The following is a 26,689-nucleotide window of genomic DNA, read 5'->3' as shown; positions in this document are numbered from 1 at the left end:
CATCCCTGTGCAAGGAGACACACTCGCTGTATCAGGTCACCATGAGGCTATTGGAGTGAGCGTGTGATGTGTTTAGAACCTGCCTTGGCACACAGGACATGCTTGGTACAATGTGAGCCCGTCTCCTCACCTGCCACCAGGGCACTGCAAGGCTGCCCGAGCCAGACTTCTCCACAACAGACACTAAGTGGTTGTGTGCATGTGTCCCCCAAAGAACTTGATGACAAGGATGATGAGGGCTTGGCCCAGGGTGGCCCCAGGATGCAGCCTCAGGGCTCAGCACGGAGCTATGTTGAGGACTCCCCACCCTCACCTCGCTGTGCCCCAGGAGACTCCTGTAGACCACCAACAAGCTTCTTCAGTTGCAGCACTTCCAGCTGGGTTTGGCCATGGGAGATGCTGGGAGGGGACGAGGCGACCGGGGCCTCTTCCTAGGCGCTCTTACAGGAGACACGAACACAATTATCATCTCCAGATCTGGTGAACGCCTGGGACCAGGCCCCCTCCTCCCGTGCATCCAGGCCTGGGGTGCCTCACCGTCCCTTCGTCCTGCATCTCCAAGTCAATGTTATTGTAGTCAGTGCACCCCTTCCAAGACACTGGCTGACGTGACGGGTCACTTGTCAGGATTTGTTGAACGAGTGAAAATGTGCCTGTTTGGGAACATCTGTGGGTAACACTCCTGGGTCCCAGCCCTGGCTGAGAATGTTAATGATGAGTCTATAGGAAACGAAGTGAGCAAGCTTTGGAAGCTGATGGTATGCCATGGGTGGGGTTCTCGCACACCAGGGTGCTCAGGAATCTTGCAGCCCCAGCCTGTTTAAACCTATTCAGTGGCTCCACCCCTAGGGGTGGGGCATGGATCCTGCCAGCAGAATGAGGAGGCAGGATGGGAGTGGAGGTTTTGCATGGGGACAAGATTCTTGGTAACACTGATGCTTTTAGGCGAGTGCCCACTCCCCCCCTCCCCCTGCCGCCCCCATCACAGACACTGCACGAGAGAAATGCATGCATGCGGCAGGAGGTTCACTGCCTTCACACTTCTCAGCTGCATTAGTCGTGTCTACAGACACGAGGGGCCGGAGCTACACAATACTGGTTTTATTTTACGCTGTTCCCATCCCTGAAACCTACACAGAGGTTGGGCTGAAAAACGAAAGCTAAAATAAAAGGGTGGGGGAAGAGAAAAAAGAAAGCAGTGATAAGGCTGAAGGGGATGCTGGGGCGGTGGGGGGGGGGATGGGAGAAGGGTGTGCCAGGTCCTGTCCTGCCCACATTCCCAGGGAATGATCCAGGGCCTGGCGGAGACAGCAGTAGAGCCAGGCACAGCATCCTGAGCTTGTGGAGCTCCTGAATCCCCCAAGGCTCTACTCATGTGCACTGCATGAATGTGAACCAGGCAAATACACTCTACCAAGCTGGACGTGCCTCTTGTATAGCTTCACTCGGCCAGAACATGCTACTCCCTCCCCACGCACACATGTGCACACACACGTGCACACACACACACACTCACACCTGCAAAAGTAGCACCCCTTATTCCAGGAGGCTTGGGAGCCCACTCCAGAGCGGCAGGGCGTGCGAGTCCCTCCAGCAGCCTGACCAAGGCCACCGCCAAGGCCAGGTGCCAGCCACTCTGAGGACCCAGTCGGGGAGATGCTGCATTCTGGAGCCTGCTGGGGTGAGGAGGGAGATCTGACTGTGGCCAGGGCCGGCAGGGCTGGGTTAGGGAGGTCCAGTGGTCAGTTCTGGCAGGTAGTCCAGGTCCACCTGGCTCCACAGCAGCCAGTCGACCAGGAAGCAGAGGGCCAGGAGGCCGGTGCCGAGCAGGTCCCCCAGCCCCGTGAGGTAGGGGATGCAGTGGTTGTCAGGATCCAGGGCCTGGTGCCACGTCAGCCGGACCATCACCTCAGCCAGGTACAGCAGGATGGTCACCTGTCACAAGAGCCAGCAAACACAAGACGAGACTGAGTCAGAGAGCCAAGGACAGATTCAAAACAAGCCTGTTGAATGTCAAGGGCAAACACAAGGGCAGTGGCTAACTCAGCCCCAGCCAGTCCATTCTGTCCCACTGCTCTTGAGGTGTACTATGACTTGTCACCTACAGTGCCATGTGCTGGAGCTCTGGTCCTAGTGTGGCAGTGATAGGGCAGCTGGGTGGCCATGCCCAAGGGGCAGTTGCCCACTGAAGCCCTGCCCATTTATCTTTAGCCTTGGTCATCACCTGGGCAGAATTCTCTGAGCAAGTCTGCCCCACGAGGTCACCTATGCAGCTCCAGACACAAATGGGGCCCCTGCCCTGGCCCAGAGGTACCTACAGGCTCTGTGCAGCTCTCAGACTCTATGGGCACCATGCTCTTCCAACAAGCAGTCTGCGTTCCCCCAGCTCACTCCCAGCACCTCCTGCAAGCCCCACACCTGCACATGGGCCCCTCACGCTCAGAGCTGCCTGGCAACCCGCTGTGTGTGCAAGAGCTACTTCCCATTTGGCTTCGTAACCCCACTGTCTTCCCTGCTCAGGCCCTTGAGGCTGATGCTGAAGAAGCCACTTAGCACAACACTGAAGCTCCCACCCTGCGACGGCGACGTGGCCTCTCCAACCTGCAGCCTGGGGCACATCTGCAGCAGAGTCTGGTCACCCTCTGATATTACTAGAGGTAACTGATCCATCAGGTGCACAGCTACCATCAGCACGGCATCATGACATGTCCAAAGGAGCACAGCTCTCCACAGATAGATCTCTACTGAAACTGAAAATGACTTCAAAATCACGACTTCAAGGAAAAGTGATGAGACAGAAGAGAATGCATACAGACAACTCAATGAAATCAGGAAGCCATGAGATACTCAACAGAAAGAGACATTAATAAGCAAGACCCAAATAGACTGGAGTTGTGGCTCAGGGAGCTAAGCTGGCTGCTCTGCTTAACACTCAGCTCCCTGTTAATGGGCCAGGGAAGGCAGTAGAAAACAGCCTAAGTGCCTGGACCCCTTCTATCCCTGTGGGGACCAGGATGGAGCTCTGGGCTCCTGGTTTCAGCCTGGACCATCCACAATGGTTGTGGCAAACTGGGGAGTAAACCAGCAGATGAAATATCTCTGTGTCTCTTTGGCTTTCAAATAAATAAATATTTAAAATTTAAAAAAATAAATAAGAGAATTTAGCAGGAGGAGCTAGGCCCTGATGAGATAAAGCAGTTTTTTAGTCCAAATGTAAACCAAGACCAATCCCTTGGGAATGTTAAAGGATTCAACTGAACAAGAGCCTTTGACCTGCGCACTCTAGCATATACACACTGCTAGATCTAAAAGGACAGACTGTGACACTTAGTTGGAGACTTAGCACTCCATTTTCATCAGTGGACAGTTTAGACCAGAAAAAGAAAAATAAAAAGAAATCCGTCAAAAAAACAAGAGTCGAACTACTCTATGGTCAGAAAGGACCCAACAGACTGACTATATAGGACATTTTCTACAACAGCTGCACAGAACACACATATAACCTACCAAACCCAAGCAGACCAACAAGTAATAAAAATCACATCATTAACAAAATATTTCTCAACAAAGAAAAGCTAAGGATGGGAGGCCTTCATTATGGCTGAATTCTACCAAACTCTTAAAGAACTAACCCCAAGTATTTAAAGGGAGGGACTCCTTCCAACCTCATTCTGTGAGGTCAGCATTTACCCTGATAGCAAAACCAGACAAGGACATTTCAAAACAGAGAACTGAAAACCCAAATGAACACAGATGCAAAGATTCCCAATGGGGTATCAGCAAATCAAATCCAACTGCACACAAAAGAATTACACACCAAGAACGTGGAAGGATTACACACCAGGCATGGAAGGAAGGATGTTCCAACATGTGCTAACCAACAAATACAACATATTACAGCAACAGGACAACTTACAAAAGTCATGTGATCAACACGATAGGGGCTATAAATTACAAACCACAGCCTCTATAGTACAAAATGGAAAAAAGCTGAAATCATTTCCTCAAAGATCAAGAACAAGACCAGGATATCCACTTTCACCTTTCTTGTTCAAAATAGTATGGCGAAGCTCAACCAGAGCAGTAAGGCAAGAGAAATAAGTAAAGAGTGTCTAAAATGGAAAGCAGTGGTCCAAGTGATCCTGGTTTGTGGCCAACACTTCTGTAACTAAGGCCTATAACCCAGGACTCCACCAGAAAACACTGTTAAAGCTGATTATTGAAATCTCCAAGTTACAGGGAATAAAGCCAACATACAAAAATTAGTATCTTTTAAAATTCACCAATAATTTCATTAAACAGAAATCAATAATTGAATCCCATTTGCATTAGCTAAATAACATAACATGACATCAATACTGACATAATATAAACGACAAACATGACATAACATAAATACTGAGGCATGAATTGAACAAAGGCAATGAATGGTCTTTGCAATGAAAATTACAAAACACTGTGAAGAGGGTACAAAGGTATAGACAGGTGGTCCATATTCATAGGTTATAAAAATATTATTAAAATGCCTGTATGTATCCAAGTAAATGAAAGTAATTCCTGTCAAGAGACCAACAATACTATTGAGAGCCATAATCAAGTCATCCACACTAGCTGTATGAAACCACAAAAGACCCTGAACAGCCAGAGCAATTTTAAGCCAAAAAGCAAAGCAAGATCTATTATAATACTTGACTTCAAAACACACTGACCCAAACAGCACAGGCCTGGCTGGAAACAGATCCAGAGACCAGTGGGGCAGATTAGAGAGCCCGAAAATAATCTCATGTAGTTATAGTTGAGAGATTTTCAATGCAGGCAGCAAGAACATCCACTGGAGAGAGGAAGACCTTTGAGTTAGATGGTGCTGGGGAGACAGGCTTTCCCTCAGTACAAGACACCAGACCCTTCTTTCTCCCCAAACACAAAAATCAACTCAGAATGGACTCAGTATGAGTCCTCAGACTATGAAAATACTAGAAAAGAGACACAGAGGAAATGCTTCAGGCCACTGAGATGGGCCAAGAATTTTTTTGGACATCATCCCCAAAGCACAGGCGATCAAAGCAGAAGTTGACCAATGCAAGTACATCATACCAAAAGCTCCTGAAGGACACAGAAACCAACCAACCCAGGGAAAGGCCTTCAGAACGGCAGAAAATATTTACAGGCCATGCATCCACTGGGGGTGATATCCAGAATGTATAAGGGAATAAAGAAAATTATTAGCAATAGAGAACCCGAATAAAAAGTAGACAAATCACTTGAACAGATCTCCCTCAAAAACAGAGACATAAATGGTCAGGTATGTGGAAAAACACCCATCACCAGGGAAACCCGAGTCGAAAGCACCATGAGGCACCTCTGCATTCCAGTTAGAACAGCTGTGACTGAGACCAAAACAATACACGCCGGTGGGGAACGGACATCAGCTCAGGCAACATGGAAGGCCACAGGGACATTTCCCCAGAAAAGCAGAAACCTAACTTCTTAGCCATCCAGCTGCCCTGCCCCGGGCGTGGAAGTTAGCCTGGTGGGGACACTTGCATATTCCATCACCAAGATACAGGATCAAGCATCCATCAACAGGAGAGTGATGACGGGAATGAGCATGGCATATTGATGCAAAGGAACATTCTTCAGCCATAAAAGGAAGTGACATTCTGCCATTGGCAGCAACACGGATACAAAGAGAGGACACTGTGTTCAGTCTGGCACAGGAAGACAAAACGTCATGAGTTCTCACTCACGTGGGAGGAAAAAATGACCTTGGAGTATCAGGGGAGTGAACAGTGGTGACTAGGGCCTGGGAAGGGTGCAGGGCAGAAGGGGAGGGGAGAGGGTGGTTCATGCTGGACAGGAAGAATGACTTTTGAAAGCAATTTTGAACATTCCCAGCACAAAGAAATGATGTGTGTTTGAGTTCCCCTGTGTGTCCAAGTTCCCTGATATATCATTACACATTGTATGTGCTCAAGTGTCACAATATATCCTGTAAATATAAGTTACCACGTGCCCATTAAACATCAAAGTATACTTAAAAAACTAAAAAAGAGCCAGCGTGGCCTCTGCCTGCTCTCTTGCGTCCTTGCCTGCCCACAGCAAGTTTCTTCTGAGCTCCTCTGCCGGGCTGGGACAAAGCCAGGAGGCCCTGGCCTTGGCAGGCTGGAGCAGGCTGTGTGGCCATGGCAGCCCCCGCAAGCATGAACTACACAGATCTCCCCTTCACCAGCTGCTCAGCCCGGGAGCTCTGCTTCAGCAACACGAGGCCAGCCACGAGAGGGCCTGAGGCTGGGCTTGGACACACAAAGTGGCCTGAGGCTGACTGTCTTCTGTACTTCCCATGCCCAGGCCTGTCCCTGCCTCCCAAAGGGCCACAGCCCTGCTGCCCTGCACCAGCCCCAAGCCCCTCAGTGACACCAGTCACACTCCCTGGACTCTGTGGCGACCTGCAGTTGTGCTTGCATGAGCCCCTCTCCCTTGGAGCTCCAGGCGCCCAGCCCTTGCCAAGGTGGCCATGGGGCTGTCCACACGGTCATGGCCAGGTCTCATGGCTCCTGGGACCCTTGTCCAGGCTGATCCTTCCTCCCCCTAACTGGAGCTCGAAGCTCCTGTTGCTTGGGATGCTTCTCCAGAGGTCTCCAGGCCCCATGGGGTCCAGGGTCCAGAAATGCTGCATTTCCAAGTGCTACCAACTCAGGAGCTCAGCAGCCACTTGTTCCTGGTAGCAGCAATTCCACAGACTATCCAGGTGAGCCTGTGGTGTTTTCCCTGCAAAAGCCACAGGCCCATCAGGGACACTGGCCGTGGTAGTCTCAGCTGACAGAATGTGGACACCTGCGCAAGCCCCTCCTGCCAGGCCTTACTGACACCCAGCCCCAACCCAAGTCCCGGGGCCCTTGTGCGACACCCCCCAGCAGGGACCCGCTCTCTGGCCAACCACCAGCTGTGTGGTGGGGGCCACTGGACCCACCTCTCTGACTACTCAGTGATAACCGCACCACGTGTGTGAGTGTGTGTGTGTGTGTGTGTACATGGTGCGCAGGGTGCAGTGTACAACACGCAGCATGCAGTGTGCAGCATGCTGTGGCCTCTGCTGACTGAACTCCTGTAAGATCGGCAGGTCAGGGTGGGGGTGGGAGGCTCTGCCTGCCTGTCTGGGAACCCCCAGCCCAGCCTGCTCCACCCTCTGCAGAATCTCAACCGGGAACAGACACAGCTTGGTGCTACATCCTCCTCACCTGGATCAGGCCTGCGAGCAGGTACAGTACCACGAAGCTCTTGCTGTCTGTCACCGACTGACCTTCCACCATGCAGATGATGTAGAAGAAAATCAGGTGGCCCGGGACCACGAGGGAGAGCAGGACTCGGGCTGATATGGAGTTGATCTCTGCAACAAACAGAACCAAGAAGTCTGCAGAACCGCCGTGGCAACAGAGGCCATGGGGCATGGGGCAGTCTCCAGTAAGGCACCCCCTTGTACTCATTCTACAGGTGTCTCCTACACACCTCCCAGGGGGTAGGCAGATTCTAGCAGCAAAGGACAGCCCTTCCCCTATCCCTTCCCCATTCAAGGAACTGAAATCTCAGAGTAGACAAATGGGAATAGAGTCAGCAGAGACAAGAGGCACCCCCTTCACACTGTGTGCTGTGAACAAGCCAGGTTCAAGTGGTAGGGACACCTTGAGTGTCTGAGGGGGCAGACGGTCCTGAGGTTGGGGACCCCTCCAGGATATGCCACTGACGTGGAGGGCTGGACAGACTTCAGCACGCTCCGTGTTCCACACATTCCAGGAGTGTGACATAACACCAGCACGCCGTCTTAGCCAAAATGCCCAGCTTCTATGGAAAACCACTCCTTATAGTGGAAGGAAGATTGGATGACAAGCTCTAACCCCAGACAGTCAAGTGAGATGACACAGATGCCAGAGTTAACTACAAGCACTTCTTGTGAGGAAGGCCGACCTGCCCCAAACAAGCCACGGCCTAGAAACTCTCAGGAAAGAAACAGAAGACACAAAAAAACAAATGCAAACTTTAGAAATCAAAAACACACAGGCATGCCACCAAAAACTCAGTGATAGGTCCAACCACAGAATGAATGAACTTGAGAAAAAAATACAGAAACTGGCCCACCTAAGCAAAAGAGGGGGAAAACCCCCAAACAGTCAAGATGCTATTTAGAGCCTCTGGGACTGGCGGGACCTCATGTGACAAGAGCCCCCACATTCGTGTCATCAGGTATCTGTGCAGAGTGGGGTTGAAAAAGTATTCAAACAATGGTTTAAGTGCCTCCAGCTTGACAAAAGCTATAAAGATTTGTATTCTAGGTTCTCAGAAAACCCCAAATAGGCTAAATCATGCACAATGCAATTTAAAAAAAAATCCAAAGAAAATCTCTTGAAGAGAAATGTCCCCATATTTATACAACGAGGACAAATCAAGCGACAGTAGATCTGTGTCCACTGACAGTCTCTATCACAGGGGTTGGAAAGAAGTGGCACATGTTCCCAGTGTTAAAAAGAGCTATCAACTTCAACATTTATTTCTTTGAGAGAAGAATCTGAGATGGGAAAAGACAAAAGGAAAGCTCCAATCTGCTGGTTCGCTCCCTAATGGTCCACAATGGCCAGGGCTCAGCCAAGGCCAAACTCAGGAGCCAGAAACTCAATCCAGGCCACCCACATGTGCAGCAAGGCGTTCCACCAGTCGAGCCGTCACGGCTGCCTCCGGGGTCTGCACTCAGGAAGCTGCGCTCAGGAACACAGCTGAGAATCGAGTCCACTCACTCTGATTTGAGACAGGGCTCTCCAACAGTGCCTCGGCCGCTGCACCAAACGCCCACTCCATCACTCTGAGCCTCACCACAGGTGACGACAGTCTCCAGTAACGTGCCCGCAGGCACACCCTCAATGACAGCTAAAGGCATTTCTTGGAGCAGAAGGGAGACGACCCGAGAAGTAAAATGGTAAAAAGCCCCAATTTGGAAAAACAGCAGAAAGGGTGAAAACACCTCAAAGGCTCTGGGACTCTCAGAACAGACCTTTCCCTTCCTCCAGCCTCCAGGCCCTGTCTGCCTGCGTCCTCACCTGCTTGGCCTCTGTCCTCCGTCCCCTCCCACTCGTTGTAACTGGGTCTTACTGGTCCCTCAGGTCTTCACAGCTGTCAGATGCCTTCCAACCTCCAGCTCTTGGCCCACGTGCTTCCCTCCTGGAGCTCCGTTCCTCCCAGCCCTGTTTATCCGGGGGAGGAGTGTCCAGGCCCAGGCCTTCCTAACCGCTGTGTTTCCCACCGCTCCCCAGGCTCATGCAGCTTTGGAACATGCCACAGTGTGTGTCTGTGTGTTCACTGGTTTCCTGTACTGGCAGCTCAGCGCCTGCTCCCTGGCACACCTGCAATGTGGCATGGGCAGATCCTTGGGAGGACGGGGAGCTGGGGCCTGACAGGCCACGTGGGTTGTGGTCAGGACTGCTATAGGCGGCCACACACCAGGAGCACGGGCTTCCTGCACTGTGCACACTGGACCCACCTGAGGTGCAGAAAGTTGAGCATGGATTGGGACAGAATTTTTTCATGCCCAGCGGCAGGACCCCAGGCGTGCTCCGAATGTGCAGGTAGGTGGAGATTCGGCTGGTCTGAATGGCCACCAGGTTGCCGCCAACACCTGCAAAAACACAAAATGAATCCCATTTCCCCTTCCCTCCCATTGGTTTCTGATTTCTACCCCTGACTGTTAGGTTTACTTCCTCTAGGAAGGCTTCCTTGATTTACATCTTAATATCTAACTCCTGCTTGATCACAGATCTTGTTTGGAACCAAAGCATGGGTGGCCCATCCTGGGTAAATGGGGTTCTGAGGTAGGAACTGTGTCACCTTGACAGCTGTATATCTTAAGATGAGCAAAAACAGCCTGTCAGTGACAGCTGTTAGCTGGAGGGGCAGGAACGGACAGGTGTAAAAAGAGCCTGACTGGCCGGCCTGAGAGTGAGGCCTCGAGGCCAGAGGACTCAACTACAGACGGGAATTCTGGACAAAACCAATGAGCTCGGCCCTCTGGGACCAGGGCAGGAGGGCTGGGTCATGAGTGGACGAGCTGGCCGGGCTGCCCTGGATGAGGCCGAGGGCAGTCTGCACACCAAGGACGGCTGCAGTTCTACTGTGCTCGGCCTGCATGAGCTTACAGAAGAGAGGAGGAAAGGAAACACCTTGAGCTAAAGGTCTGGCTAACTGGACTGAATCCACACCCCTAGCGTCACCCAGCGAGGCAGCCTGGCCCATCTCTCCCACCAGGCAACCTGGGCTGGGGCTGCCCAGGCAGGTTCCACCCTTCCAGACAAGGACAGCGAGCTACACTGCGCCCTACTCCCCACCGCTCCCTACTGCTCAGTAGTCATCTTGCCGTAGTCAAAATGCTTGATGGGCCCCTGAACGCATCTGTGTTGCCTACTGTTGCTTCTCCCCTCCCCACAATGTTACCCTACTGTCAGGGTACACACCTGCCAGGAGCCCTGCTGATGGGTAAGGGTCATGCCAAGGCCCCAGCCAAGCAAAGAGGCAGTGACTTGACCATGCTGTGTTCCTCCCAAATTCCACACCCAGAGCCTCAGAGGACACCAGACATCAAACCCAATGAGTGGTCTTCAACACAGATGACCCCTACCCCAGAGCCTGGGCCTGGCAGGCAGCTGAGGGAATCAGGTGTAAGGCAGCAGGGAATGGCATGGATTGAGGCAAACTGCCATGCCCAGACTATCAACCCAGTAACACCAAGCCTTCATCCTCTAGACTACAGAAATCCACATGCTGATGTGCAAATATCTGAGTTTTTAAAACCAAAATACAAGAGCCAGTTCTGAAGGCCACACTTGGTCTGCAAAAGCCAGTGAGGCCCGGTGCAGTCCTGTGAGCCTCAGGGTTCATGGGTGCTCAGATGTACTTGTGCCAGGAGGGTGCACACCGACCCTATGGTGTGACCTGCAGAGTGGGATGTGAGCTGCACGGGCAGACAGAGCTCCTCCCTGGGCCTCCCCAGCCTGGAAGTCCACCTGGTGCCCACGTTCCCCCATGAGGTGTGCACAGAGTGGGGTGTGAGCTGCACGGAAGTCTACCCAGCTGCCCGGTTGTCGCTCAGGTCCCCTGTTCAGGCCCCACCCGGGGATGGCAGGGACTGCACCCCAGCACTTACCACAGATGATGGGTGTGAAGATGGCCATGCCCTTGTACTGCGGCTTAGACACGGTGTTGCTCAGGATGAGGCCCCCGACACTAGGGAAAGAGCAGAGGGCGGGCAGGCAGCTGATGAGACCTGACCCTGGGCACAGTCCTGCCTGGCTTCCGGTGCCGTATGTGCCTTGTCACTTACTACAGAGACTACAGGCACCCCCTGGCTTTGGCTGCAGTCCGCCAATGCTATCTCCACCCCCACAATACTCCCCTAACACCTCAACACCCTGGGGAATGACACGGATGTGGGTAAGGAGTTCAGGAACCTTCCAAATGCCCAAGACCCTCAAAAGCAAATCTATTCTGCCCGGGGCTCTGAGTTGGGGAAGGCCCAACACCATTACGCACACAGGGACGGGTTCAGCAAAGTCTCATGGGAGTGGGGCCTGAGTTCAGCTGGGGGCTCTAAATGTCCCACCCACAGCCATGCGGAAAATGGTGAGGGAACAGAGCTGAGGCCTGGGGACCATGGTGAGGGACCTGCATCCAGTCAAGGGTCTGGGCCAGCATGGATGGCGAAAGTTGTCATCCCCCTAGGAAATATGACTGAGCACAATACAAGGCTCTGGGATGCTGCTCTGATCTTTCCAGCTCGGACTCTGCATGGTCCCCCGGGCTCTGAGCTCTGGCCGCTGCCACAGGGCAGCATCTCTGAGAACAACAGGCTAGGGGCTTTGGCTAAACGGAAGTATAGAGGGACTGATGTGGCAGTGCAGAGAGTTAAGCCTTTGCCTGAGATGCTGGCATCCCATGAGTGTTGAGCTTCAAATCCAGCTAACTGTGCCCAGCAAAGCAGCAGAAGGTGGCACAGGTGCTTGGGCCTGCTCGTTCCCATGTGCTTGAGACCCAGATGGAGCTTCAGTTCAGTCTGCTGTTATAACCATTTGTGGGGTGAACCTGCAGCAGAAGCTCTTTCAAGTACATAAATCAATCCTGTGAAAATAAGAGCTAAAGCAGCCACGCCTCCGCCAGCTCTCGGGGGTCAGCTGCAGTCCGCAGCAGGACAGTGAGAAGCTCCATGGCTCCTGGACCCGGTGCTCCCGCTCACACGCACCTGCTGATGACCATGGCCAGGATGATCGGGAACCAGCCGAATTTCAGGATTTCTAAGATGGGTGGGCTCTGCTTGGCAATAAGAACCCACAACGGGATCAGGGCCATGAAGCCGACGCACACCAGTGGTATCAGGTACCGACTGTCTACGAGAGAGGGGCACATACAGCTCAGGTGGCCAGGGATGGTCGGGGCCAGGACTGGTGAGAATGGGGGCAGGGTAGGGGTGGAGGAGACTGGGTTCCCATGTCAGATGTGGGCTAAGATGCTTCTGTTCTCAGCAGTGTAGGGAGGACTGGCTGGCTACATATGCAGACTGGAGCTGCTCCATGTCCCTGGGGAGCTGGACTTGCCAGGTGACCTCAGCTCCCTTTGTCACAGAAATGCCTTCAGCCAACACCCCAGGCTGTCTTTTGAAAACTGGGAGCCCCAAGTTCCCCTCAGCCTTGCTGGGTGGTCTATCCCAGGGCCCCTCCTCACCTCTGTTTTTGTAGAAGAAGCTGCTAACCAAGGCCAGGATGGACAGTGTGATGAGGTCTCCCAGGCTGGCTGCGATGGGGGTGGCGATGTTGTCTGGGTTGACCCCGAACTTTCGAGCACCAATTACGATGCAAACCATGAGCAGTCCTGGGGAGAGAAGGGGTCAGGTGGGGATCAGGCCCCAGGGAGCCAGCCGCCACCACGAAGGTGCACAGGCAGTGGGGTATAGGACCAGCCAGGTGGCCCGGAGCTCTTCATCAGCAGGTTCCTGCCCATACAAGCCTGCACGTTGAGCCAGGCCAACCAGGTCCCTGAGTTTCCCCTGTGGATGTGAGGACTGTGGGGTCTGGGTTGGCAGGGAGGTGCAGTCCACTTGGTAAATGGGGCACATGAAGGGTATCGAGAGGTAGCCCAACAGCAACAACATCTTGAGCAGGGCAGGAGACCCCTGGGGGCCCACCTCACCCAGAACCACAGATGTGGCATTCAAGGCCTCACACTGCATGGACAATTGCCCCATGGATGCCTTGGGTGGTGGCAACTCCTGGGGGCTGAGTGTGTGACTTCCTGACCTTGTCAGGGTTCTCTGGGCAATGGGTACCAAGAAGGACCCAGCCATGTGAGAGATGTGTCAGGGTCAGAACCCAGATGGAAGCTGGGGAAAGCCGAGAGGACAGGTGGGGCTGGGGCAGCCAGGGGGCAGGAAGGGATGAGCAACAGACCCATGCAGCACTGTGATGCCACGTGGCCTCAGCCAGGCTGACCCAGGCACCCACAGGCACTTCACACCTTGGCAGCCTGGCTGGCAGGGCTGGCACTGGGGAGCAGTACCTGGCCTTGGGGTGCAGACAGAAGTGGGTCTTAGGCTCCCAGGAGACCCAAGGGGTGTGTCTCCACGGCTGCCAGGCCTCCTCTCCACTCTGACAATGTGTGGGAAATGGGACATTACTGCCAATGCCCCATTGCCCCAGGATCCTGGAACTCTAGCCAACCAGCCTCAGTTCAGCACCACCTGCCGGGCTGAGCCATCTCTGGTGACAAGGCCGCAGGACCCCCACCTCCCTTGTGAGCACCAACTCTACAAGAATTCAGGTTTGTACAGTTGGGCTGGGGGACAATCCTGCACCAAGCACGCATTTGGGAACACTTGTGGACACCTGAGTGTCACAAGTGAGCCACGCATGTTTCAGAATGTCTGGAATAACGCAGATGAAGTTCACGCTACTGATCTTCACCTTGCCTTGGAGCCTCCGTGTCCCCATTTGGGGAGATAGCGGTGATATTCTTGGAGAGACCTGACAAAGATCAGCCCTGTGGTCCCCTAGGTAGCAATGCAGCCCCCTCCTGTAGGTTAAGCCTTGGGTCCCAGCCTTTGACCAGACCCAGACCTGCCATCTGTGTGCACACAGGGGCCATGACCTAGAGCAGACCTCAGCATATAGTCTGACCAGAGAAACGCAGCCTGACACCTTGCACTCCTCTTCTGGGCCCCCGACCTGCCCTGTGGAGCACAGGGTAGCTGCTGTGAGCTGTGTGCTGAATGCACCAGTGGACATGCCTAGTGGCCAGGGGAAACCCACTCACGCAGAAACCAGCATCTAAAGCCAATGAACCCAGAACCTCCGTGCTCAAAGATGCCACTGGACCGGCCCAGAGTGGATGTTAGGAACCACTGCATCACGCGTGCATGGAGTGGAACTTGGGGAGGCCAAGGACTGCCTACCACTCTTTCTACCTATGCAGACACCAAGGCACGAGCCCACGGCCAGTCAGGCCGCAGAAGCAGCAGGTGGAGGAGTGTGGGTGTTGCCCTCCTGCTTGGGAAGAGCTGACCTTGGACTGGGGAGGTGAGACGGAAACACCAAGAAGTGTGGGTGCAGGGAGGGGGAACAGCACCGTTGTGGGTGCTGAGTTAGGGGCTCAGAGGGAGTGTGGGTGTGCGATGAGGGAGAGCAGGACAGTCTAATGGGCCCCAGGGAGTGTCCCCTTCCAATTCCCTGTATGGAGGCACACAAGGAAACAGCAACGGGATACAGGCCACTGATCACGGTCACTCCCCTGCCAGACCAGAGGGCATGAGGTCTGTGGCACCCTATGTCATTACTGCCTGTCAGATCTCTCCGAAGAAGGGAATGGAAGCTTCCATCCAGGCTTGCCCTCAGGCTGCAGGCTCCAGAGCCTGGCATGGGCCTGTATAAAGGCCTGTACATGGTACCCAGGTTACCCAGGGAAAGCCTGGCAGGCTGCCTGTTGTTTGCAGGGTCAAGGCTAGGGAGGCAACAGTTCCATGGGCACACACCCTGACTAGGAGCCCACATGAAGGCCCTGTAGCAGGAAGCCTGGATCTGTCACAAATCCAGGAACCAGAGACAAACACGCCACTCAGGGGCCTGAGGTTGCGGGGGAGGCCACAGCTCACCAAGGGCCAGGGCCGCAATGAAGGCAGTGACGACGCTGCTGGCACACAGCAGCTCCACAGGTGCCAGGTCCAACTCCTTCCGGGACACAGCACCCAGCAGCAGGGCAGCCACGGCAGCTAGGAGCCCCACGACAGTGGCCTGCACCTGTCGAGCAGAAGTCAGCAACATGAGAGAAGGACCCCTTGGCCAGGGCTGCCCCTGTCCTTTCCCAGGAAACCTGGGTCCTTGTCCTCTCTACCCCTGGAAACATGCCTTTGGCTGTAACTGGACCATGTGCCTTTCAATCCAGTGCCTCTCTCAGAGACGTTTGCATATGTGTACCAGCTGGCTCTTGCACTCAAAGTCATTGTAAAGAGCAAGGCAAAGGCTACAGAACTTTTTATGCTTAGAAAAACGAAGGAGCAGGCGTTTAGCCTATTGGGTAAGACACCTGTGTCCCACATTGGATGACCTAGTTTCTATTTCTGGTTCCAACTCTGGACTCCAGCTTCCTGCTAATGCAGATTCTGAGAGGTGGGGTGAGTAAGTGGGTTCCTGGCACCCATGTGGGGGACCCAGCTTTCACTGTCAGCTCCCAACTTTAGCTCTGGCCAGGCTCCAGCCCGTCTCTAGTCCCTGTGGGAATCTGGAGAGTAAACTCGCAGAGATGCTCTGACTGAAACCTAAAAATATTTTTTAAAATCCCCCGAAAATCATATACAGATATGATACTTTGAAGTCCGGTGCTTCAATAACTTCATGGAAAGTGTAATTTAAAGGTAAGTTGTATTTTGGTGCAAAAGAACTGAGAAGCCACATTTTAAAATATTATCTATGCCACAAACAACACACACAGAGGTGCATAAACACAGAGAGCCAGGAATCTTCCATTCACTTGTTCATTCTCCAAATCTCTACCACCAGGGCTGGGCCAGGCCAAAGGCAAGGGGGCTCAAGCAGGTGTGCCAGCAGCGAGCTGGGTCAGGAATAAAGGCAGGGACTCCAGCCTGCTCTGCCATACAGATGCCACGCTTGTCTAACTCACTGCACCACAAAGCCAGCCAACAAGTCCTCCTGAACAAGCCAGTTTCTGAAAGGGTTCGCCAGGCAAAAAGGGAGTCGGAGCTGGGGCCCTCAGGTTCCAGCAGAGGCCTTTCCTTTGGGCATGCTTGACAGGTGTGGGGCATATAGGAGCCCACCCACCCTCAAAGCTCCCTCCCTCAAGCTTCACCTCCCTCAAAGCTTAGGGGTGCAGGGACAGGCTAGAGCAGCCTTCAAGCGCTGCCCCCGGCCTGCCCCCATACACTGGGATGAGCCTCACCTGCACGAGGGCCAGGTTGCTGCTGATGAGTCTGTGTTTCTCCTGGGGGTTGTCAATCTGCCCTGTGTTAGCCTAGGAGGGACAGCAAAGGACAATCAGGGCTCTGGTGGGGGCGCAAAGCTGGCGCCACTTCTTCCAGGGCAGGCAGCCTCTTGTGAGAGAGAGACAGACAGACACACATACACACACTCCCCAGTTCAGCTTCTCAGCTGGAGCTCCCTTCTCTAGTGGGGAGGGGAGACAGCAGAGGGGACTCTTGAACCACGACCCCCCCACACACACACATGGGAATTTGCAAACACAGCAGAACCCAGGCTGCCAGGAAGTTCAAGGTCATCTCAGACTCTCAAGCCCGGGAGGCCCTGATCACTACTTTTCTTGATCACTACTTTTCTTTCCACCACAAGAGGAGTTCTGATCTCTTGGCTTCCTGTGCCTGGCGTCCAGGCATGCGTAGCCGTGGTATGCCTCTGAGTGCTCTTACTGGAGTGCAGGTACAGCTACCCTACCGCAGGTGTGGGGTGGGAACAACATGGGGCAACCAGGGGCAGAAGGTGGTGGCGGGGGAGCTGAGCCCGTGACCAGCAGGCGAAGAGAGTGTGCAGAGCCTTGCAGTGGGGGTGTGGGGAGCCCCACGAGCCTACGGTTCCGCTTCTCATTTTCTGCTCATCCACCTGCTTGAGCCTTGCCCATGCTTTCATCACATTCCAGCTTCCTGCCAACACACACCCAGGGAGCCAGCGCGGTGGCTCACATCTTTAGGCCTTGCCACCTATGTGGGACCTTGCATTGAGTTCCCAGCTCGTGGCTCTGGTGTGACACAGCCTTGGCTGGCTGTAGTGGCATGAGGGGGGAGAGGGAGATGGAGTGAGGTGGTGACTAAGTATATGGGAGACCGGTCTGTCTCCCCATGCCTTTCAAATAAACAAAAATTCCCCAAATATCCTTTTAAAAAAAGTGCAGGCATTAAATGAAAGCTCTGAATCCTCCACGGTCCAGAATACTACCAAATCACACGCACATGCATGTGCATGAACACGAATGCATGGGGCTGGATCGTGTAGAGCCTCAGTGTCCTACGAAGCTTATACATGACCCAGCTCCATGTGTTAACGTCTTCTCTTGCTGTGGAGACAAATGTAGTGGCCTAAAGAAACAGAAATCTGCCCTCTCACAGCTCTGCTAAGAACCCATGAGGACCACAGGAGGTGAGAGTCCAGCTCCCTGTGGAGGCCCAGGGGAGGACCTGTCTCCTGGCCCTTGTCCAGCCTGCCCTGCACTCCAAGGCCAGGAGCAGAGCACGTGCCCTCCCAGGCTCTGCTTCTGCCACCTGCCCCGTGTTCCGGCATCGCCCCCCCCCCCCAATTTGCAAGGCTCCTATGGATGTTCCAAGGGACATAGCCACAGCCAATGGACACTGGGTCATCACATTTGCAAAGCCCCCTTTCTCCCTGTGAGGCCACAGGCACAGGTCCCAGGGATTGGGGTCCGTGCTTGTGTGGAGGCCTCTGCAGCTCCCTGCAGTCACCCCTCTCCAGCACCACGGCCAAGTGCTTCCCCCTCCTCAGCTGTGGCGTGTACCCAGCAGGCAGGAGAGCAGGAGGAGAAGGCGCTGGGAAAGGGTGTATAGAGTGAGTGACCCTGGGAACTGTGCTGGTCCAAGCCCAGAGTGGGGCAGCCCGGGGACAGGACAGCCAGGAACAGCCTGGGAAAGATTCAGACTCAGCCCAACTCCTCCATGAAACCTCCCTCAGGCCCATGCTGCTCACCAAGGCTGCTGTGTGACTGTGTGCTAGGGCTGGGCCAGGTCCGTGCACAGACTCGGGGCAACACGGGGCATGCACTGTCAGCCAATGGCCCCGAGAGAGCAGAAGCTAGGGGCACCTGGCAGTGGGCATGGTCCCCAGCAGAGAGGGGACCAGTGACAGCACCCCCAGGCAGGGGTTAACAACCTCAACTTATCCCAAGAGCCCAGCCCACCCAGTGCAACCACAGTGGGCAGACCAGTGGTCGCAGCAATACAGCATCCCTGAGGGTGGCCAGGGTCAACTTACAGCCGTGGAGAGTCGCGAGGCCAGTGTCATCTCAAGGTTCCCCTTCAGGCCCACGAGGGGCGGAACCAGCGTCAGCAGGTCTTTCACCTCCTGAAACACGGGCCAGTGCTGGGAGAGAAGGAAGGAGAGACAGAGCCGGGTGTTCCTATTGGCCTCTCTGGAAGTGTCCGAGGACCCTCAGCCAGTTCCTTCTCATGCTTGAGATGCAGGCGGGGCAGGGTGGTCCCTGCCATGGCTCTAAATGGGACATGATGAGTCAGCGTCCATGGCCTCAGGCAGGTCCCCAATGCTTCTGGCCCTAGGGAGCAGGGAAATTCGGAGGGGGGCCTTATCAAGGCACACTGCCCACCCGCTGACCAGGCCTGCCACCTTGCTGCAGACACCACAGTGTGTCTGTGTGACATGGAGGTGCTGCAGGGATGCAAATGAGTTACTGGTTTCCAAGTTGAGCAGGGCAAGGGTGGGCGAAGCCCCTGAACTGTGGGACGTGGTGACCCCTGGCAGGTCCAGATGGGGCTGCAGAGTGGCACTGACTGCCACTGTCATGACCTGCAACCCTCTGTTGCTGAGCAGTGTGGCTGAAAATTAGGGTCAGAGGAATCTGCCAGAAAGGGGTACTTGGTCTTCAATGAAAATAAAGCCACCCAATGAAAAGAGCGCATGTTTAAGACAACAACAACAGCAACTCTACAATTACACTGCAGTTCACATCAGCTTTTGAAATTCCCCATCAGATCTGGCTCTTTGCTTTTCTCTGCCAGGGTTAGCAGCACTCCTAGCTGCTGAAGCCCCAACGTGCACCCGTCCACATGGGGACGATGGAGAGCCAACTACACCTGACCAAGCAGTGGCAAGAGGGTCAGGCTAGATGTCCTGCTCTTTTGTGATCCTGCCAAAGCAAGATGATCCACTGGGCCTTCAGCTTCTCCCCTGACCTCCTCTGTGGAGCAAGCGGACAGCCTTCCAGCCCTGCCTGCTCCTGGAACGTGAAACACCAGCAGGTGAGAAGGTGTGGCCCTTTTTGGTGCCCCAGCCACCCCCACACTGTTCTCTCTGTCCCACCCTCCTCTGTCCCATACTCCCGACACACAGGGCACAGTGGCCATCGTACATGCACTCCCACGGTGGGCCCTGGGCTGGCTCACACACATCCCGGCCCTCTCCCTGACCACATACGAAATTTCAAGTCAGAATAAACTGCTCTGAACCTCCTCCGCACTGGGGCCCTCAACCCCCAGCCCAAGTCCAGGTCCCCAAGCCAGATGGTCCTTGCCCCTCAACTCCTGCCCCGAGCCCTCCATGCCCTGGTCCTTCCAGTCCTACACCAGCCTCTCCAATGGCTCATGTCAACCTTTTAGAAAACATTATCTATATGTATGTAGTTGAGAAAGAAAAAACAAGGAGTTCCAATACTCCAGTTCACTCCCCAAAGGCCCACAACTACCAGAGCTAGCTGGGACCAAAGCCACGGGCCCGGGGGACTCAATCCAGGACTCTCATAGAGTGACAGAGACCCAAGTATTCCATACACCACTTGCTGCCTCCCCAGGCGTGTGCATGAGCGGAAAGCTGGAATGGGGAGCAGAGCTGGGACCACTACCCAGACATTCCGATCTGGGATGCGGGGGTCCTGAGCTGCGCCCCAGTCACTGCAGGCCTTGGAGTGCTGACCACCACCTTCACCCTGACACTCCATCTTCCGTTCTCTTTTATTCCCGCATATGGGCCTCCGGGCTGGAGCTATCTTCCTCCTGCACACCCAGGGTTACCTCCCCAAGAGGCGCCCCACCTTCTCCATGCAGCCCTGTCTGTCAACGAGAGGCCTCAACAGTGTGCTGGGGAGGGGACTATGACACCCTGAGGTCCCTTCTCCGTGTAGGTGGTTGCATGCCTCAGTGTAAGCGGTAACATGGCTCTGCCCAGTAATATGGCAGAGGTCGGACCTGTCCCATCAGGCATCATGCAGCCATGGAGGAACCATCCTGGGGTGCGTTGACAACAGGGACCAGCTGAGCCCCTTCCCCAAAAACTGCACACACTTAGAGATGGGCTCATCAAAGAGAGGAGCAAGTCAAAGTGGTGTCCACCAGGACTGGTGACCCCAGAAGAAGTAGGGAGTGGGACACACATGCACACGGAGGAAATGTGGGAGAGCATGGGTGGGCGAGACCCCCAACTCTAAGCCCAAGGAGCCACATCTGGCCACATGTCCATCTCTGTGCCTGGGGAAGACTCAATTCCATAACGCAGTTGGGGCCACTTGGTCACACAGTTATGAGCATGGGGAAAATGTGGGGTGCTGAGAACCCCGGGGACTGACCAGGACAGAGCTGTTCAGCCTCAGGACTCCCCCTGGGAGGACTGACCTGCCCTTGTTTAGGTGAACTTCTCTGTCCCTTGCAGCCAAAGCCAAGACCCCCACGATGGCTCCAGTGTTACCACTGCTATCTCAGAGCCTCCCCAGGTCCCCTCCCTCTGGCCTCACCCCACTCACTGTACTGGACTGTCCACCCTACCTTACCCTCTTTTGTCTCCTGAATTCACCTGATATTGAGGTCGCCATAACCCTGAGATCCTGCGTGTGCCCCTGCAGCAGCACCATGGTCGTGGGGGCTGGCCCCCAAGTGGGACTGAGCCCTTGCAGCAACCACAGATCTTTCACTCAGGGGTGCTGGATGAGGCTGTGACCTCCAGGCTCTTCCATGTCCAAAGTGGAGCGATGCCAAGGCAGTTACGGAGAAGGGACAGCCTCCAGGCCTTTCGCCTTATGCTTCCCAGTTCTTCCAAAACAACATGATGACTCAACCACACAAGCGGACGTGGACAGAGCAGGCATGCCTCATGGATTCAGCCACACCACCAGAGCCAAGCCCAGGGTGCACGCATTCCACAAGGAGTAGCCGCCGTCACAGACGCTGGCTCCCCGGGGCACTGGACAGGGTTCTGTATCATGTCCTCCTTCCAGCAGCCACATAGGGTCTCAGGAGGGACCTGTCCATCTCCCCAGGGACCACAACCCTCACCATAGACCCCCCAGCTGGGAGTAGCAGTCCCTGCCCAACGAGCCCACAGCATTGGGAGGGAAGTAGATGGAGCACCCTTGGGAAGATGGTGCTCCTGCAGCTACCCTTTGGGGAGCACTGTCAGAATTTCGGTTCTTCTGTGACACTCAGGGTCCTAGACTCTGGCAGGACCCTTCTCCTAGCCCCTACAGACACCCAGGACTCCCGAGCAGCCAGGCTGGGTTTGGCTGCTGCCCCATCTGGAGAGCTGGGTAACCCTAGTTCCTGCCCCAGTCGCCTGTACAAACCTGCACGTTGTTCATCACCAGGCCGGCCATCATCATGCCCAGGGCAGACAGCAGGATGGGCACCAGGACCTGACACGTCATGGTGAAGAAAGTCTCAGGGAGGACCCCGTGGGGACAGCGGATGACCTCACAGCTGAAGCCTCGCAGCTTCTTGTTCTGGAAGCGGAACTTGAGATTCAGCTGGGTAACCACCATGGTGGTGCTGGCAGTCACATTCCCAGGGCAGGACGCCAAGCCGAGGCCTGTCTCGCTCACACCAGGACGCTCTTCAAAGATGTTCACATAAATCGGGGCTTCCCAGGAAGCTGTCAGAACCTTTGTGCTTGCAGAGGGTCCTGGTGGCCCCTCAGCCAAGGGTCAGAGCAAAGGAGTGAGGCAGAAAGGCCAGCGTGGTGAAGAGACACGGCCAGCCTTTGTTGTCCACAGCCCCGGGGCAGGTGCTCCTCGGGGAGTGGCTGCCCGCCTGCTGAGGGAGGTTCACTGTCCCTTGGTGGTGACCTTGACAGTGTCCAGCAGCCCAGCCCACACAGGCTCAGCCTGCATAGAAATGGAGCCCACGAAGGCCTGACCTTGGGGAGCACCCACGCGGGCTCTGCACATGTATTCTGGGCAGTTCTGCTCTTGGCATTGAAGGGCTCAGCAGATCTCGGTCTGGAGGCTCCCCCTCCTCGGGCCAGCTCCACGGGCCTTCAGCTTTCTGCTTCAAGGTCAAGGAATTGGCTGGCCTGCAGAAGGAAGCCACGGCCCGCAGTCACCTCGACTGCCATGTCCGGGGAGGGGCTCATGGCCATGGGGAGGGGCTCTGCTCACAGGAGACGCACAGCCCCGTTGTCCCAGCCGGCTTGGAAGGTCACACCAGCTCTGCAGAGCAGCCCCTGCCTAGAGCAGTGCCCTTTGACCTCAAGGGATTCTATTGTTGGCTGCGTCCCCTGTGTATTCCATAGGTGCCAGAAATAGAATGTCAGAGCTTGAGGGCCGGTGGGAGCAGCTGGCAGCAAGCATCGAAGGCCACGGACGGCCAAAGCCCACAGGTAAAGAATCAGTGCACGACCACTGAGCCTGGAGGTGCCTGCCTGCTCCCAGGCCTCTCCTCCAGCCCTTTAACTAGGTTCTCCTCTGCCAGCCATTTCCACGTTCATGTCCAAACCACACAGAGCCTCCTGATCTCTGGCAAGGTGAACCATCCCTCCCACAAACTCCAGTAAATGCCCCCCAGATCCCTTGGCATTCCTCTCACTGCACCCTGCACCATCTCACTCGACAGACATGCTTAAAGCCATTGCCAGGGACCAGACGTGACAGGCCGCCACCCCCACCCCCAGCCTCCACTCCTCCCACCTCCAGCACTCCTCCCACTGTGAATCGGTGTTTCTGACCTTGCCCTTCATGCTGGGACCACCTGGCTGGCAGTGGGGACAGCCAACAGCCCAGGTGAAGACTGTGGCCACCGGCCCATCTGCTGGGCTCCACCACGGCAGATGCTGCACAGGGCAAAGCAGCCGCTGTGTGGAGCCCTATCCGATGGCAGCCCTGTGGTCAGGAGCAACGATTGGCTTCTAGCAAGCCTCCACCCCACCCTTGATTTTGCTTATCTCCTGCGTGCCAGCAACCTCTCTCTGAGGCCCAGGTCTCTGTCCTGAGCTTTCAGACCCTCTTGTGGAAGGCCAAGTCCCCCAAACCTAACAGTCTTTCATGGCCATTTCTTCCAAAACCTCCTGTCCCTAGCTCTCAGTCTCGGTGCTTGCCTCCCTCAACCCCTGGCCACTACAACCCCACCCCTATCCCCTGCCCGCAGCACAAGGCTGCCATATCACCATGACCCTCGTCACTGCCAACCCATCTTCTTACCAAAGCCAAATCTCAATCTCAATCTCTCTCTCACTGTAACTCTTTCAAATAAGTAAATAAATCTTTAGAGTAAGGAGGTGTTCAAAGTGCTTCAGAATCCAGAAAGGCACATACAGACACTTGGGGCCTTCCTTTTTCTGGCAGAAATATCCGAATGAGTCTATCCCAGGAGCTGGTGTTGATGCATGGCGGGTCAAGACCCTGCTGGGAACACCAGCACCGGCCTGTGAGCCAGAGGTGTGACTGGAGCCTCCCAGTTCTGCAGATAATCATAAAAAGGAAAATGTGAAGATGGTCCGTGCTGAGGGCGCTGAAGGAACCCTAGGAGCGACGAGAGTGATTCAACTACATGTGAACACTTCATCTACAAGGTTGGATAGACAGATGGATGGACAGATAAGGTAGTGGGTGGGTAGATAAATGGATAGGTGAGTTGTTGGTGGGTGGGTGGATGGACAGGTGGATAAATGGACAGACAAATGGATGGTCAGGTGGGTGGACAGACACATAGATGAATGGATGGACTGCAGTTTCCTTTACAGCAGTCCATGTTTCTCAAGGCCATTCCACATTCAATCAATGGTCTCTCCAAATACCCTTAGCATGCTCACCCAGCATCACAGGCAGGTGGGCACTGGAGCCCTAAGACCCTCACTCCAGACATGCAGCACAGACTCTCCACACTCCCCCTCTGCCTGTCACCATGGCATCAGCCACAGTTTAGACCAGTTTGATCCAGCAGGGCCTGAGGAGGTAGAAGGCCAAGAGACCTGGACTGTCTCTGAGGCCTGAGGAGGGCACTGCAGCAGTGGACAGCTACTAGGCAGGTTCATCTTGCCTGGCCCGAGGACTCTGGCTGTGGAACCTAGGTAGCCAGAGCCCGGCCACTCAGGCACAGCTTGAGCAACCCCCGGCAACGCATCCTTCCTGCTGACCAGCTGTTGCTGTAGTCTAGGTTGCAGTTCCACATCCCAACAGGATGTGCAGTCACACACAGTACAGCCCTGTTTTCCTCGAACAAGCTCTAGCCCCCAGACTCACACAGGACTTCAGCCCCCAAAGTCTTAAACACTGACACTCCTATGGGGGTGGGAACTCAGCCCAAGGACTGTGACTGGATGTGGGGGACTTCAGAAAATGACTTACGATTAGGTTGGGTCAATCTCTCTCTCACATACACACACACACACAGTAGACATAGTATGAATGGAGGAACCAACAAAGAAACAATATCTAGAAATAAACAGGAAAGGAAAGCCAGCCAGTCTTCCAATTGAGGGGCATAAGGTTAAGGTTGAGGATGATGCTGGTGGTACCAGTGATGTGATGATGGTGATAGTGGCGATGGTGATAGTGGTGATGGTGGCGATGACACACTGCCTCAGCACCCATTGTTGCCAGAAGGGCCTCAAATGGCCCAAGCAGAGGACCCCTCCTGACTCAGCTCCCTGGATGAGGTCCTATCATACATCCCTCTGGTTGAGGGGGCTGTGCACTAGGACCCCTTACCTGAGTAGCAGGCTTCAGTCCTGCCTCTCACAGAATTACTCAAGTAGGTGACCATGGGCTTGCTCGGGCTTCACCATCCTCTTCTCACTGCACAGCTTGCTGGCCACTCCACTCCCAAGTGCAACCACCACTGGCACCCCTGCCAGAGCTTCCCTCTTCAGGACCTGCCCAGAGTGGCTCCTAACACTCAGCAACCTGCAGGCCTTGACGGCCAGCGCGGTGGGAAGCACAAGGAGCTGCTACTTCGCTTACAAGGTGACCCATGCACCCCTCCCGGCTGGCTGTCACCACTGCCCCACGCATGGATTCATCAACACGCGCCCACAGCTGCATCGCAAGGTCTCTTGCGTTTCCTCACTGGCCCCCCAGGTGGCCCTCTTCCGCCTGGTCAAGGGCTTGCCCGGTCTTGGTCACTGTCCAGGGTTAACCCAGCATCTGAATATCAAAGGGTCAACCATGGGAGATGAACTGAGCTGGCACCAGAAGGACCATGAAGCACAACTTCCGCTCCGACTCCGGGCACACAGATAAGGTTTCAGGCAGGTCCCCGCTCCTTATCACAGCGCAGGCACTGTCCCTGCTCAGCCCGAGCTGCGGGTTGCAGTGCTGCTGGCTTACAGGGCCATGAGGATGAGGGGCCCCCGGCCCCTGGGAGGAACCCCGACCCCTGGACTCACCCCGATGTGACCACAGAGTCTGCCTTCCGCAGCCTGTCACCCTGCCTCCGATGGTCAGCTTCCTCCCCCATGACCCTATAGGGTGTGCAGTGGCCCTCGCTTGTCTAGTGGAAATGTGGTGTCCCCAGAAGCTTAGAATGAACTCCCGCACCCGACGATGGTAAGAAGAGACCATTGGAACAGGCCATCCCACCTCTTCCTACAGCCCTAATTCTTCTCTTTGTGTAGCCTCCTCCAGGAAGCCTTCCTAGGCTGCTCCACATCTTGGTAGGGCCAGTGTCTCTGTGGAAAACCTTCCAAACCCTTCCCCACACATACAATCATGGTCATCCCATGCCACCCTCTGGCTGGGACCCTGGGCATCCTAATCACTACATCCATCTTTCCCATTTTCTGGAGACTTCTGGCATTCCTGCCTGCCCCATGCATCCTGGTGAGTAACTCCCTTGAATTTCTGGAAGAAGAGATGAACTTAAGTGAGTCTGACATAGTCAAGGTATTTTATAACATCCAAGATGGAGACATGAAAGGGACTCCACACCACGGATGCTTATGTGTGGCTGGCTTAGAAGGTGTAACTGTGATGCAGAAAAAAAAAAATGCATGGAGCTAAAAGACTCTTTGCCAGTGTACAGACAGTGGCATGGGATGAGGTTGGGCCCCCGAGTCCACTAAGCTGGGGTTGGGCTGACCCAAAGAGGCCGCTCATCCCCACTGGGTTCCCTCTTACCTGGAAGTAGTCCAGCAGCACGCCTGCCCAGGACAGCCCCACACCTGCACACAGGAAGGGTACTGCCACCTGCAGGCCGATGGTCCAC

At 54.8% G+C, this 26,689-nt stretch overlaps 1 protein-coding gene across 1 annotated transcript; it reads right to left on the bottom strand.

The window, feature by feature from the left end:
* Window positions 1-558: 558 nt before the first annotated feature.
* SLC41A3 (solute carrier family 41 member 3) lies at window positions 559-26,689 on the bottom strand. The gene is made up of 11 exons (XM_040995327.1): window positions 26,602-26,689; window positions 21,838-22,562; window positions 18,528-18,635; window positions 16,474-16,545; window positions 15,173-15,317; window positions 12,754-12,900; window positions 12,275-12,419; window positions 11,183-11,262; window positions 9,527-9,661; window positions 7,239-7,387; window positions 559-1,935 (listed from the first exon to the last, which is right to left on the bottom strand). Exons 2-11 carry the CDS (start codon window positions 22,030-22,032, stop codon window positions 1,726-1,728), a joined length of 1,386 nt encoding a protein of 461 aa, XP_040851261.1. The 5' UTR covers window positions 22,033-22,562; window positions 26,602-26,689; the 3' UTR covers window positions 559-1,725.

Source organism: Ochotona curzoniae, unplaced genomic scaffold (genome assembly GCF_017591425.1).
Source record: "Ochotona curzoniae isolate NIBS_2020 unplaced genomic scaffold, NIBS_Ocur_1.0 contig_908, whole genome shotgun sequence".
In the NCBI taxonomy this organism is placed as follows: domain Eukaryota; kingdom Metazoa; phylum Chordata; class Mammalia; order Lagomorpha; family Ochotonidae; genus Ochotona; species Ochotona curzoniae.
This window is presented reverse-complemented; position numbering and strand designations above follow the sequence as displayed.